General features: G+C 35.1%; 1 protein-coding gene across 2 annotated transcripts in view; it reads left to right on the top strand.

The window, feature by feature from the left end:
- LOC149807649 (pumilio homolog 3-like) overlaps positions 1 to 11,916 on the top strand; it is an 85,836-nt gene extending 73,920 nt beyond the window's left edge. For both annotated transcript variants that reach the window (XM_089969141.1, XM_089969142.1), the window contains exon 18: positions 7,214 to 11,916. In XM_089969141.1, coding sequence (XP_089825267.1) covers positions 7,214 to 7,346 — 133 coding nt within the window. In that variant the 3' untranslated portion in view covers positions 7,347 to 11,916. The remainder of the gene's footprint in view (positions 1 to 7,213) is intronic.
- The last annotated feature ends 2,030 nt before the right edge of the window (positions 11,917 to 13,946 follow it).

A 13,946-nucleotide genomic window follows, 5' to 3' on the forward strand; every position in this document is an offset into this window, starting at 1 on the left:
CTGGATCTCCTGCTCCATCCCACCTATCAGATCAGGTGTGGTAGGGAATATGTCTGTACATTTGATAATTCACCACCTTCTTCCCCCAGACTGTATCCAAAGCCTTCTGTGTCCAAGGACACTAAGATTTGTATTCCAGTCAGGAGAGGCTTTTGGGATCCTGCTCTTATTTGGGTCTTCTGCTTTTGCATTCTGCTATGGTTTCAGAGCTAGTGCATTCCCTGTGCCAAGAGTCCATGAGGCTGCAGATGATGTGGTCTGTCCCCCATTCTGCACTGTGGCTGCCGGTCTCTACAGGCAGCTATCAGCATGGATATTAGCTGGGACTTGGGCTTATCTCTTGCTCACACCCTAGTGACAATTGCCTTGCATGCCAATCACTTTTCAGCTGCCATTTTAAGTTTCTTGAAGGAGGAATTATTATCTTCAGTGCCACTTCAGTGCTTGCTTGAAGCTTTGGCAAAAAATGTTGAGGCAGGCACATTTCATATTATTGATGCTCTGTGGAGCTTCTCCAGCTAATAACCTTTCAGGCAGATACAGTCTTTGGAGGCTTCATCCTATCTGTAGTACTCAGGGGATTCTGGGAACAGCAACACCTGTCTTGGGCCATGACTCCAAACTCATCAGAACTGGTCAAGAAGTGTTTACACATTGACCAACTGTAGGAACCTCCTTAAAAAGTCCTTCAAAATTGGGTCATCAACATCATCAGGAAGTGTGAACACATTGACTGACTGCAGGAACCTCCTTAAAATTCTTCAAACAAGGTCAGCCTCAAAAGAGAAGTAAAGACCCCCAATCCAAATCTTCCTCATGCCAGTCTTTTGCTATTCAGGGTGCTTGATGAATATCAAGGGAAGTAGTCATCACTTTGCAGTTGTATAATCTCATACAGAATCCTCCTCTTCCCATTGCCCTAGTATTGCTGGACTAGCCTTCTTTTCAGAGGTTTGGTCAGACATCACAGGTAATGTGTGGATCTATTCCACTTGAAGGAAGGAATACCAGCTTCATTTCTGGGAACATCCTGTTTGATGGACACCCATTTTATTTCACCTGTCCAAACTGGCTCATGTAAGGGAAGAGAAGCACATCCTTCTGCAGAAGGGAGCTGTCAGGAGGGTGAGAAACAACCAAACTCCAGATTTCTGGTTTGATCTTTCCACCTGAAACAAATTTATCCAGGAAGAACACTTCAAGATGAAGACCACTAACTTGGGCAGGAATGCCATAAGGCCATATGACTGGGCAGTCTCCATAGATCTACAGGATGCATATCTTCACATACCCATCTCCCAGCTTATCAGGAAGTACCTCCAGTTTTGTCTTATCCAGGAAGTATTTAATTTCATGCTCTTCTTTTTGGCTGCACCTCTGCCATTACTCGGGTGATGGCATAATAGTAACACGTTTGAGATTTTTGGGTCCCCCATTCTCAAGTATTTTGATAACTTGTTGATGTACAACATCCTTAGAGATACTCTCCTGAAGCACCTATCACTCTTTTGGTCAACATTGATTTGTCTGTTTCTGATACTCAGCATAGTCAGGACATTATATCATTATATGAATGAGTCAAATGAGTGTTAGCACCCCACTAGACAGAACTGCTCATATTTTGTCCTTCATAGCGGGTCTTATGGCCAGAACTTCATTGTCAACTTGCCTTTACCTCTCGGACCTTGGAACTTTGAACACAGCTGCAGACAAGTTCTCCTAGGAAGACTTCATGAGCACCCATTCCAATTCCTGTTCCTTGCAAACTGGAAAGCACACTTGGACCCTGGTTAGCTGAGTGGTGTAAAGCACTTGCCTTAATGGGTCACCTCTGTCCATGTGAAATTGAGTCTAAGCTTAACCAACATGGGTATGTGAGAAAGCTTGCTAGTAGCTTTCCATGGTTCTTTGGTTATTTCAGAAGTCTTCCTTGGTTCTTCCCCCAAAATATATACTGGCCACCATGCATAATCCATGATGTGCTAAAAAAAATGGTTTAAGTCCCTACAAGCCTAAAATCCTCTCGGATCCCATCATTTTTCCCAATTTGAGCTGGTGGCTTGATCAGGATTGGTTTATAATCCTGAACCCAACTCCTTTCTTTTCACATATGCATCAAATTCAGGATGGGGTTCACACCTGGAGTCAAATGGCATAGTTCTATACAGACTTTGGTCTCAGGAAGAAGTGACTCTTCATGTAAACAATGTAGAACTCGTAAGGTTCCATTGTTATAATCACCTTGAACAACATGTCTGTAGTAGCATACTTATGCATCAACATGGTCCTGAGAACCTACTTCTGTGTGCATTCGCAGACAGAGATCACTCTCAGTCTGCCATATTCCGGGCAAAAGGAATATCCTGATGGACAGATATGCCTATGTGGTCCTCAAGGAATTGCCCCTGCACCAGTCAGTAGCAGAGGTGCTTTCTCAAAATATGGAGGGAGACCATTAGAAGACTTGTTCAGTATGAGACTGAACATCATGCTCCCTCTTAATGTCTCACCAGTGCCAAATCAAAGAGCCTGGGTAGTGTACACTTTCAGTCAGAAGTGGGTTGTCTGTATGCTAATGTCTTCCTATCAGAATAATTCCACAATTCCATAGGTTCTACACCAAGTCAGGAGATTCACATGCTGGTTCATCCTAACTGTCCCCCGCCTCCCCCAAATTTTTTTTTTAAAAAAAATGCATTCCTATCAGACATTATTTTTGTGGCTGGCTGTACAAATATTTATATGTTAACAGGGTTCCCACACTACTGGGAAATCAGGGAAAAAGTCAGGAGAAATGATAATTTTTTCCCGACCGTGAAAAGTCCTTGAATTTCACAAATATTGATGCAAGTTTGGAAAAACATACCATATATGCTGAGTCGATCCAAATCCCCAGTGGATTAGATTCGTCTAATAGACTTTTATTTTCAGAGTCAGCTCGATATCGGTATCCTTCCTTACATGGAAGGTATGAAAACTAGTCTAGCATCACAAGAGGCCAACATGGTGGTGGCAGAGCTTAGCCACTTACTGGATAACCTAGCAAACTTTAAATGTTGTTATATCAAGTGATACATGCATGAAATTGATATGAAAATTACTTATTTTCTCAGAAATTGTGAGTATTAAAATCGTTATGTCTTTAATCTGCAGAAAGACAAGATAAAACTGCATCGTTGATGAAATGTAACCTGGTACTTGCGATTTGCATTGCTAGTCACATGACTACACAAATCTAACAGCCCACATTTTCAAATGTTGTAGAGAAAAGTGTAAAAAAAATATTAAATGAAAGTCGTATACTGGTTGTAATAAAAATACAAAAACGATAGCACACAAAATTCTCCATATATATATATTTCCAAGAACAACTTCTGGAGTTTTGTTGTATCACGTGACTACCACGTTGAGCTTTCTGCTTGATAAATCAGACTGGCCAGATTGCTGGTTTTTACAAAAAGTATCTGACTTTCATTTAATATAATTGAATTTCTGTTTAACATTATAATACTGCTCCAGTGGCCTAGTGGTTAGAGTGTCCACCTCAGAAGTAAGAGGTCATTTGTTCAATCCCCAGCTGAGTCATACCAAAGACTTAACAAAAATGTTACTAACAGCTGCCTCGTTTAGCGCTTAGCATTAAGAGGTTAGTGTTAGGACTAGTTGACCTGGTGTCAGGATAATGTGACTGGGTAGAACATCATGCTACATGTCTGTGGCATGATGCCCCATTGCTAGACATCACTCTAAACTGCAGACATTGTAGCAGTATGACTGAAAATTTGTTAAAGCCATGTTAAAAATCCAAATCACACACATGTAACATTATAAAGAAGTTTGTTGTTGATATGTGACTATTGGACTTCGATGTTGTCATTTGAAGTTTATGAAGTCATGTGACTAGTAATGCGAATGGTGAGTACTGGGTCAGGTTTCATCTATGCCATAGTTTTATCTTGTCTGTCAGCAGATTAATGACATAATGATTATAATCCTTTCCATTTCTGAGAGAATAAATCATTTTCCTGCAGGTATGAGTCGATATAACTAAGTTTAAATTTTCTAGACCCGCTGGTATGCAGCTACTATATGTCGCTACTGCATGGTGTGACAAATTCCAAATTTTTTATATGCAGTTGCAATGACCCTACATCCCAACATAAATGACCAACATGAAAAATGGGGTGGGAATATTCAGAGGAAACACAAATTAGAAAACGGACTGCTATTCATTTTAAGGCAAATTTTGTAGTCCAGATTGTTGAATCTCAGAGCTGAAATGATAAATTGTCATCCCTTGTATTATATATTAAAAAACGATACAAGCCCCTGTATGAATTCAGGTTTGGGGACTGGTTTAACGAATTACAAGAAGACCAATTAATTTTACATAAAATTCAGTCCTTGTTTATACAACAGTATATAATTTGAAGATCTTTTTAACCAGATCATCTTAAGGAGATTAGATTGTTTGAAAATTCTTGTTTTGGATTTAACTGGCACAGATTCAGGGTTAAACTCGTTTTGTTACAAGACAAGATTCTTATTATATGCATTTATTGTTTTTTTATATATATACTGTAATAGATGTTACTCTCTATGAGATGTATATGTATATATATGTGTGTGTGTGTGTGTGTGTATGTATATATATATATATATATATATATATATATATATATATATATATATTGCTATATGATTCTTTAGAATTAAAGGTCTAAAAGGAAACAAAACATAATTTATGTTCATTATGTTCTTCCCACTTAGCAGCATAATGCATCAAAATAAAGTTAGAATTTTTATTCTGTACATTGAAATGACTTTACATGCCAAATTATAGGAATATAATCAAACTTGTTTTGTGTGATACATTTAGTGATTTTGTACATGATTATCTTTTCTAACTTCAATGTTTTTGGAGAGTCTTGAAAGAAAAACATCTTTAGATTTAAAAAATGCATGTTTTATAATCAAAAATATTCTTTAACTCCGTTCAGTAATGGTCATATGTGAACCTTGAATAAAGTAATTTCATCCTGGAAAAACCCTGAAAATGACCTGGGAATTTATCTTTATAAAAACGTGGGAACCATGTGTTAAACCTAAAGTATATATAGGTAATAATTAGAGATAAGGATTATCTGGGTAATAATTAGAGATAAGGATTATCTGAGTAATAATTAGAGATAAGGATTATATGGGTAATAATTAGAGATAAGGATTATCTGGGTAATCATTAGAGATAATGATTATATGGGTAATAATTAGAGATAAGGATTAAATGGGTAATTATTAGAGATAAGGATCATCTGGGTAATAGTTAGAGATAAGGATTATATGGGTAATAATTAGAGATAAGGATTATTGGGTAATAATTAGAGATAAGGATTATATGGGTAGTACTTAGAGATAAGGATTGTATGGGTAGTACTTAGAGATAATGATTATATGGGTAATAATTAGAGATAAGGATTATATGGGTAATAATTAGAGATAAGGATTATATGGGTAGTACTTAGAGGTAAGGATTATATGGGTAATAATTAGAGATAAGGATTATATGGGTAATAATTAGAGACATGGTTTAAATGGATAAAAATTAAACATAAGGATTATATGGGTAATAATTAGAGTTGGATACCACAAAAAAATTTATACTGCGGTATTTCTGAACAAACTATCATACATACCACAGTATACTGCAGTTATATTAAGGACTAACAATTTAATGTTCTACATGGACTGGGACTTAAAATATGTCAGTCATTAACTGAAAAAATATCTTCCTCTGCTTTATAGCAAAATAACACCATAGTATATTCATCATATCATTTGACAGAAAAATTATCTTGAGATAACAGAACAAAAAATACTGCTGCCCCATCCTAAAAAAATTAAACGGGCAGTACCTTCAAGTAGATGAATGTGCCATGTATTTGTTGATTGTTGTATAAATTGTGACCTAAAAACTTTAACAGAAGTGAAATGATTATGCTTACACTATAGCTGTCAGAGCTTGCAGATAAAAATGGGAAATATTGACACTGATAGCCTTCAATATGCTAGCTATACTGTTGATATAATTGGCAGGAAAACTTTGAGTGGGATGCCAACACCAAGGCAAGATATCTATCAGATCGGGCCAGCAAACATAAACACACTCACAAACAAGAAAATGTTTAGTGCACAAAAGAAATTAAATTCAAACAGAAAATAACTGCTCTCCTGAAAATCATAGGATGATTTGCAGTCTTAGAAAGGAATACATTGTGTACTTAACATTAAAACCAAGAGTTAATAACTAGTCCAATGACTTTTTATTAATCTGAAATTTTTTCCATAATTGCATGTGACCGAATACCTGCCTCAACATCCCATTTGGCTACACATGTCAGAGATGTTACAGGCAAGACAAGGTATAACGCGATGCTCAGGGTCCAAAGAATAACATCTCAGAAAATGTCAAACTAGCTATTACTTCTTCCAAACATTAAACAGTGCAGACTGTATTCAGAAATCTTTTAAATTATCTAAACTTCATAGTTTTTCTTTATTTATTTAACAAATATAACACTGCAATATGTTTTAGAAAATTTTGGAAGATAAGGCAACATTAAACGCAGTGCTGGGATTAAAAATCTGTTAGGGATATGAATAATCTGCTTTTCCGAGAGCATGTATTTAGGATGTTAAAAAGCAAAGTCACCTTTAATTAAAATATGGGATCCATGCTGCCATCATATTATAAGCAGAATCATGTTATAACGAATCACTTTATAATGTGTTTTACCTGTACTAAAGGATCTGATAAATATACCGGTAATTTTATTTGTAACATTCAAAACTAATTTTTGACAAATACAACTGTTTTGTAAGTGCAAAATATAATTTTTGGAATTGTTTTGTCATGAAAAATGTTGTTAATTAAATTCATAACAAGATTACTCAGGGAGGTTCTGTACATTACTTACTGAAAAGAAATCATGGTACAAAGCACTAGAATTTTTTTTTATTTGAGATAAATCTTAAAGCCATTTTGCTTAAGGCATCAGAGGCAAAGCAAAACTAACGGTCCAAAACCGACATGTACCTGTTAGATGGACAAGATTAACGCACTTAAGTACCACTAATTTTATTGCGTGTCATAGTTAGACAATTTTTTTATTTTTTTGTAAATATTTTTTCAAACCTGCTTATTCTTTCTTTACAGCCTTCTGGAATTGGAACACCCAGAAATCACAAAACAGGTGGTGTCACAGTTGATGGGGATTCGTAAATCCCTCAAGAAAATGACGTTTAAGGGTGCCCAGGTTCTGCTACAGAAATTTGACATGTTGACATGATGTGTTCGATCAGCCCAGCAGATTGACCTATTCTCAGTGTGAAGACTGCAACCAGGATTATCACCTGTTAGCCAATTAAATGGCATGTGATCATTTTGTATATACACTTTGATGTGATGAGGCTGCCTAATTGGATAAGTGTGATGGATAAGTGTATTATTCCAGAAAGTTTGAAGTTCTTTCTTTTTTCAAAGCATGACAACCACCTGGGGCTTTGCTAATAATTCTGAGGCAGCAAATAAATATGTAATTCCTTGTTTTTATATTCATACTTGTATTTATGACATGGTCTGTTATTTAACATAGCAGGTTATTACTTGTCAGCATTTAGTAAATAGACATATTTAATCCAAATATTGAAACCTCAGAGCCATTCTTGACATTGCAACATCATGCTTGGAGCTCCCAGTCTAAATTTGAATATCATTGTAATTGGTCATGTATGTGGTAAGACATCTTTTGCCCCATAGCTAAACCCTTTGTAATGGTATAACGACTAAAAATTTACTCTTAAAATAGTCGTTGAAACATCAAAATTAACGATGATAATGTCTTGGAAAATGGTAACCTGAATATTGTTTGATATATGCAATTTTGCTTACAATGTTTTTCTTTGGGTCCAAAAGTTATGGCATGAAATACTGTAAACCATTGAATATAATCTCAATAGGCTACTAATAACCTGGGTATTGTCTCTCTTTTGCTATATGCCTTATATTTGCAGTACCATTTGTAAATACTTTTGCTATATGCCTTCTATTTGCAGTACCATTTGTAAATACTTTTGCTATATGCCTTATATTTGCAGTACCATTTGTAAATACTTTTGCTATATGCCTTCTATTTGCAGTACCATTTGTAAATACTTTTGCTATATGCCTTCTATTTGCAGTACCATTTGTAAATACTTTTGCTATATGCCTTCTATTTGCAGTACCATTTGTAAATACTTTTGCTATATGCCTTCTATTTGCGGTACCATTTGTAAATACTTTTGCTAAAAAATGTCATAAGTTTTACTGTCCAGTAGAATATGCAATCTAACAAAATATCACCAGTGGTTTGACACATTTTTCTTTGTAAAACATGATGTATGGATCATTTATTTATGGTATGTGCTAATACAAGTTAGCTCTTGCAGAATTGTCATTTCTGACTTGTTCTGGTTAGGTATAAAATGATGGACTGCAAACATATTTCTTTTCTTTCCAAATAAAGATCAAGATCACGGTGAAGTACTCACTGAGAATTATTCAAGCTCATTTTCATTACAATTTAGAAACATTGATTGGATTTGTTACTCCTTATCAAGAATTTTATTAATGTTTCAGTTCTTTTAAACACTTTCTTTTTGGGGAAATCTAAACTCTCCATCCTTCTGACATTCCTATGAGTACAACTGCAGTGAAAATTTACAAATTTTACATCATCATGTATAAATATAGTTACTTTCCAAGACTACTAGATCAGTAGATTTTTGTTATTATTATCACTCTTAAAATTCAATACCAGTATTACTGTTATGTTAACACAAAATAGTGTCAGGACATTTTTTTTGCTAATATAATTATTTTCTGCTGGCAGAACAGTTTGCAAAAATGATTTTAAGTCAAAATACGTTTCCAGAAAGTATAGATGTCCACTATTTACCTTCAGAAGAATTTATATTGCCATCAAACCTCCTTTGAGGGTTGCCTTTAGCAAGCTCTAAAAGGCCACATTTTCAGGGTCCTGTAAAGTAAGTTACTGTAGCAATAACCTGTAAAGCAAGCACATGTCTCTAAAAACCAATTTTCTAAATTCCTAGAGGTGTCTGCGTAAATGACTAAGGGCTGTTCCATTAAAACATACATGGTACTCAGGGAATGCAGTTTTGTTAAAATATATGCCAGGGTACTTTGATTTCAAAGACTTACTATTAACATGATAAGAAGATTCGAAATGGCATCTATAGGTGAGTACCCCACATTAAAAGTGCCTTCCCTGTGTCCCAGGTATGTGTGACTGGAAATTCCCTAAGATGAACTGCCACAAGCTGTCAAAATAAATATTTTTTCTATTAAGGTAAGTAATTAAAACCAATATATATCACAGAATTCTGTTGGAAACCATTTCTAGTCACAAATTTGTATTTCCATGTGTTAACAGTTTGTTTAAACCTCTAGTCTTCTTATATTTGCAAATCCTTGAGTTAATACTATTATAAAAATTCTTCATTGCAACTCCTGCATGCTGTCCACCGCTTCTTTATAAATATTGAATCAAGCAACTGCAAACAGCCTTGGTTTGCATAACTTTTAAATAATACTTGAATTTGAATGGTTGCCTTGAAAACTTCTTGAATTTTGAAAAAGTTTGTTTTATCCTTGAATTTATTTTTAAAAATTCATGAATTTTTACCAAAGATTCTTAAATTTATCTGTCTCAGGAATACAAAAAGTTGAAACTGAATCAAATATATTACTTGTTAAATTCAGGATTGTGGATCAAATGGCACTACACTAGAGGGGGTAGCCAACCAATCCTCAAAAACTATTATATGGAGGAAGCTTCAAAAGAAAATGTACTACTTGAAATCATTTGGAAGTCCTTGAAAACTCTTCAAAAAAATACTCTCTGGTGCTGTGGAAACCATGACAGCACAAACTTCTCCATTATGATTTCTTACATCATTTTAGTACAGTTTACAAAACTGCAAGTTGGACAGCAGTCTGTTTATCAGCTAGTGTTGGTAACAGTTATTAATGTAAATACATTTTAGGTCACAGACAACTTGTACAGTGGAGCATTTGGGCTACAATCAGTTGTGGCTCGAAAAACTTATCTGAGATGCTGCCTGGAAGCACGGGTTTGCAGATCACACAAAAATGTTACAAACTCGTGCACTTGGAAAGTAGTGATATGTGAGAACTCCAGCAGATTAGCTTTGTATATACAAATTTTACTCTGGGCATTATACAAGATTTATTGAACTGTTCACGCTTAAAGTGTTGTTGCAACATAAGTGTTGCCAGTAGAGGTCTCACAGCACTTGTCATGACGTTATTTTTCATGTAGGCAACTGTATACATAAGGGAGTGCTTGAGCTTGACATGAATGGTTGTTAAACTAAATTTGATTGGTTCATTCTGTCGTAAACATTTAACTTGCATTTAATATCATAGTTCTTGTTTAAAATACAGGCTACCTAGGAAACCCCCAAAATTGCTGACTCCCATCATAGTTCATCTTTGGATGGCAATTTCATTCAGCAAATACTGGCAAATGATAGCGACGATGACTTTGAACATATGGAAGTATATCAGATTATTGGAGCTGGGGAAATGTTACTAAAAATACCAGGGAGTGATTTTGAACCTGAAAACAATGTTGAATATAAGTCCGATGTACATACTGAATGGAAAAAAAACAGACAGCTTGCTGGTCAACCACTTATTCGTTGGTATTTCAAAATTAAATGCAGCAATAAAGAATATCAAGCCTATAGACCATTTAAGACTATTTATTTATGAGGGTTTCTTGCATTTAATCATAGATCAAAAGCATCTTTATGCAGCGAGACAATACATGAGGAAGACTTATTGGTAGCACTCACGTGAGAAAGGAGAAGCCTCTCACACTTGACAAAGTGAGAAGAAGAAAAAAATCGCGTTGGTTATGGCTGTGGGTTTGGCACATAAATCTGAGGGGGTTTTTTTGAGGCAGCTGAATGTGATATAAACCCCATACTTCAACAAAAAGAAATGAGTAGGGATATATTTCCTAATATTCTAAATAAATAACACTTGGACAAGTAATGAACTTAACAGATTTTGTAAGCTCATGAGTAGACATCAGATGGCAGACATATACTAGAAAGAGAGATGGATGTTTTAGGTAAATATTGAACTATGTACTTGCTCACACATACAAACACGCTGCTTTTTGTTCTGTTTCCCCCTTTAGTGAAAATGGGAAGATTCTTTCCCCTTCCCTTCAGATATTATCCTGGCAGCATCTCTTTTTGATAACTAGTAGTAATTTCATAAGTTATTGGCAAATGAATTTTAAAAATTTGTGAAGTTTGCAAAATATGTGGTAGATCAATGCTCATTAGCAAGTGTTGGTTGTGACATAGATTGCATCTTGAGCAAAAAGACTAAGATATTGGTTATGGGTTGAATTAGAAAGTTAGTCACAGAATACAGGTAAAATAACACAGCAAAATGAATTGGTCTGAAAACTATCAAGTAGCAATAATGCAGGCTTGACTGTATTGAAGTACTTGTACAGAAAATGGAGATGTTTAGGAAATTAATGTCAGCATGCACATCTCTGGCAGAATGATCATGTATCAGTATATTTTGTGTTCCTTAAATGGAATTCCTTATAACCACTTTGCTTTGACCCATTCCGGTGGCTTTGTGCAGTACATTGCATATTGGGAGGTAAATCTTTTATGTTGGCATGTTCAGATGTAATGGCAGGCATACTATTTTAATTTTTAATGACTCGTCACTGTAATTTTGCATGTCATGTATTTACTTTAACTCCATAGAGAATAAAAAGATTAAAGATAATAACTGAGTCATTGAGTGTCTTATCTTTGAAAATAAGTGAGGCAGAGAAATTGGTTTGTCTTAAGTGCAAGCAATAGGCATGATATATGGATTATTTTCCTATTAACATAGATTTGTGTATCACCTGCAAAAGTATGGTGATGTGTAGTAATCACCTTTCTGCTTCAGTAACAATCTTTTGCCCCACCTTCCACCATTTGTGGTGGTGGGGGGGAGAAGAATCACTCTTCTACATCAATGGCTGCATTCAGCTAACACTTCAGGGTAATATTACTGTGGATGTAAATACTATACACTGACTACTAGGACTTCCTGTATTTCCTTCCTCACAAACTGAAAGGTTGTTTCATCATTTATGATAGAATCATAAAAGTGTTGCAAGAAGCACAGCCAGGTCATCATGGACGTCAGTTTCATTGCTCTGACGATATGTTTTTAGTTCAAGACTTTGCAAGAAAAACATGCATATTGACATTTGACCATAACCTAGACTAAGATTTTAAAAGTTACCAAAGAATGATGTGAAACTGTAAAATGTTTGATAATACTTTTTTAATGGCTGTAAAGTTGGAACCAAGATATTACAAGATGACTGAAATGTGATCTTAATAGTGGTACAAGACACACCATCCAGAATGTTTCATTATTTCAAAAACTAAAACCCAACCTTGAAAAATGAACCTGATCTTGAAAACTGGCTCATACACTTGTTATGTGACTTGAATTTAAAGTTTCATACAGTTATGTGACTTGAATTTAAAGTGTCATACAGTTGTTATGTGACTTGAATTTAAAGTGTCATTTTACTGTTACTGTCCTTGACAAAAAGATAGGTAATGTTGATCTCAACCATGAAAACCAAGGAAACAATAAAATATAAGTTGAATTACACTGACTGATTTCATTTGCTTTAGTGTTAAGTCCTAGTGCAAAATGAATAAGCATCGCATGAGACTGACATTGTTGATAAGGCCATGTTATTGATACACATGATAGGTACATGTGATATGATTAACTGAAAATAAAAAATAATGAAGAATCGGGAATATAAACTAAAACAAAATCCTGAAACATGATGCCCTGCTGAATCCATCTGCAGTCCTGCTGAGTAAATCAACCGAGTTGTTGTTTAACAGTAACAGTTTTCTGAATATGTTGAACATTAGAACAGTTCCTGGTTTTGCAGATAGCATGCACAGCAGCCATGCACTCATTTAAAAGTCAAAAGGGTGAGAGTGTGTATATATATGCACCTTTACTTTGCTTACATGCTGCTGATGAAATTGCCTTTAAGATGGGCAGGCCATGTTACGAGGATGTCAGACAAGTGATTACCAAAGAAGATTTCTATGACAAGCTGAAGGAAGGAAAGCCATCTCAGGGTGGTCCGAAAGAACGCTTCAAAGGCTGCTTGAAGTCATCCCTGAAACATTTTAACATTGACTCTAGATCTTGGGAAGATCACACGCAAGACTACTCCACCATAGGTAAAGTACAGATCAGATAATGGTAAAATATATATAGAGTCCTTCACCATAACAGTCACACTTCTGTCAATGTAAGCTAATTTCAGAGACAAAGGTGTTTTGGATTCTAACAAGTCACTGCCACTCGTCCACTGTGTTGGATTGAATAGTTTTGTTAAACAGGGATTTTAAAAGTCCCTTATGGGATTGAATGTGATACCTAAAAAAATGCAGCAATGAATAAGGAATATAAAATAAAACAAATTTATCAAGTACATTGCCCAGCAAAATGATCTGCAATACATATGCACAGTAAGAGGAAATATTGAGAAAAGCAACTGATTTATAGTTTAGGAGTAGCCACTTTTACAGTTCAATAATAATAATAAATAATGATGATGATTATACCATCTTCTGCTGTGAAATCTCTCTTATTTACAGCAAAATAATTCTGCGACACAAAGTTGTTAAATTTCATTCTTCCTAATCTAGATGCTAAAATGTTTGAGCAAGCTATCTTTTCTACCAAGTTTAAATTATTAGTGTTCTAAATTATTTTGAATAAAATGCCTGAA

The sequence above is a fragment of the Sinohyriopsis cumingii genome, chromosome 1, assembly GCF_028554795.1.
Source record: "Sinohyriopsis cumingii isolate HCF-2022 chromosome 1, ASM2855479v2, whole genome shotgun sequence".
Lineage (NCBI taxonomy): Eukaryota > Metazoa > Mollusca > Bivalvia > Unionida > Unionidae > Sinohyriopsis > Sinohyriopsis cumingii.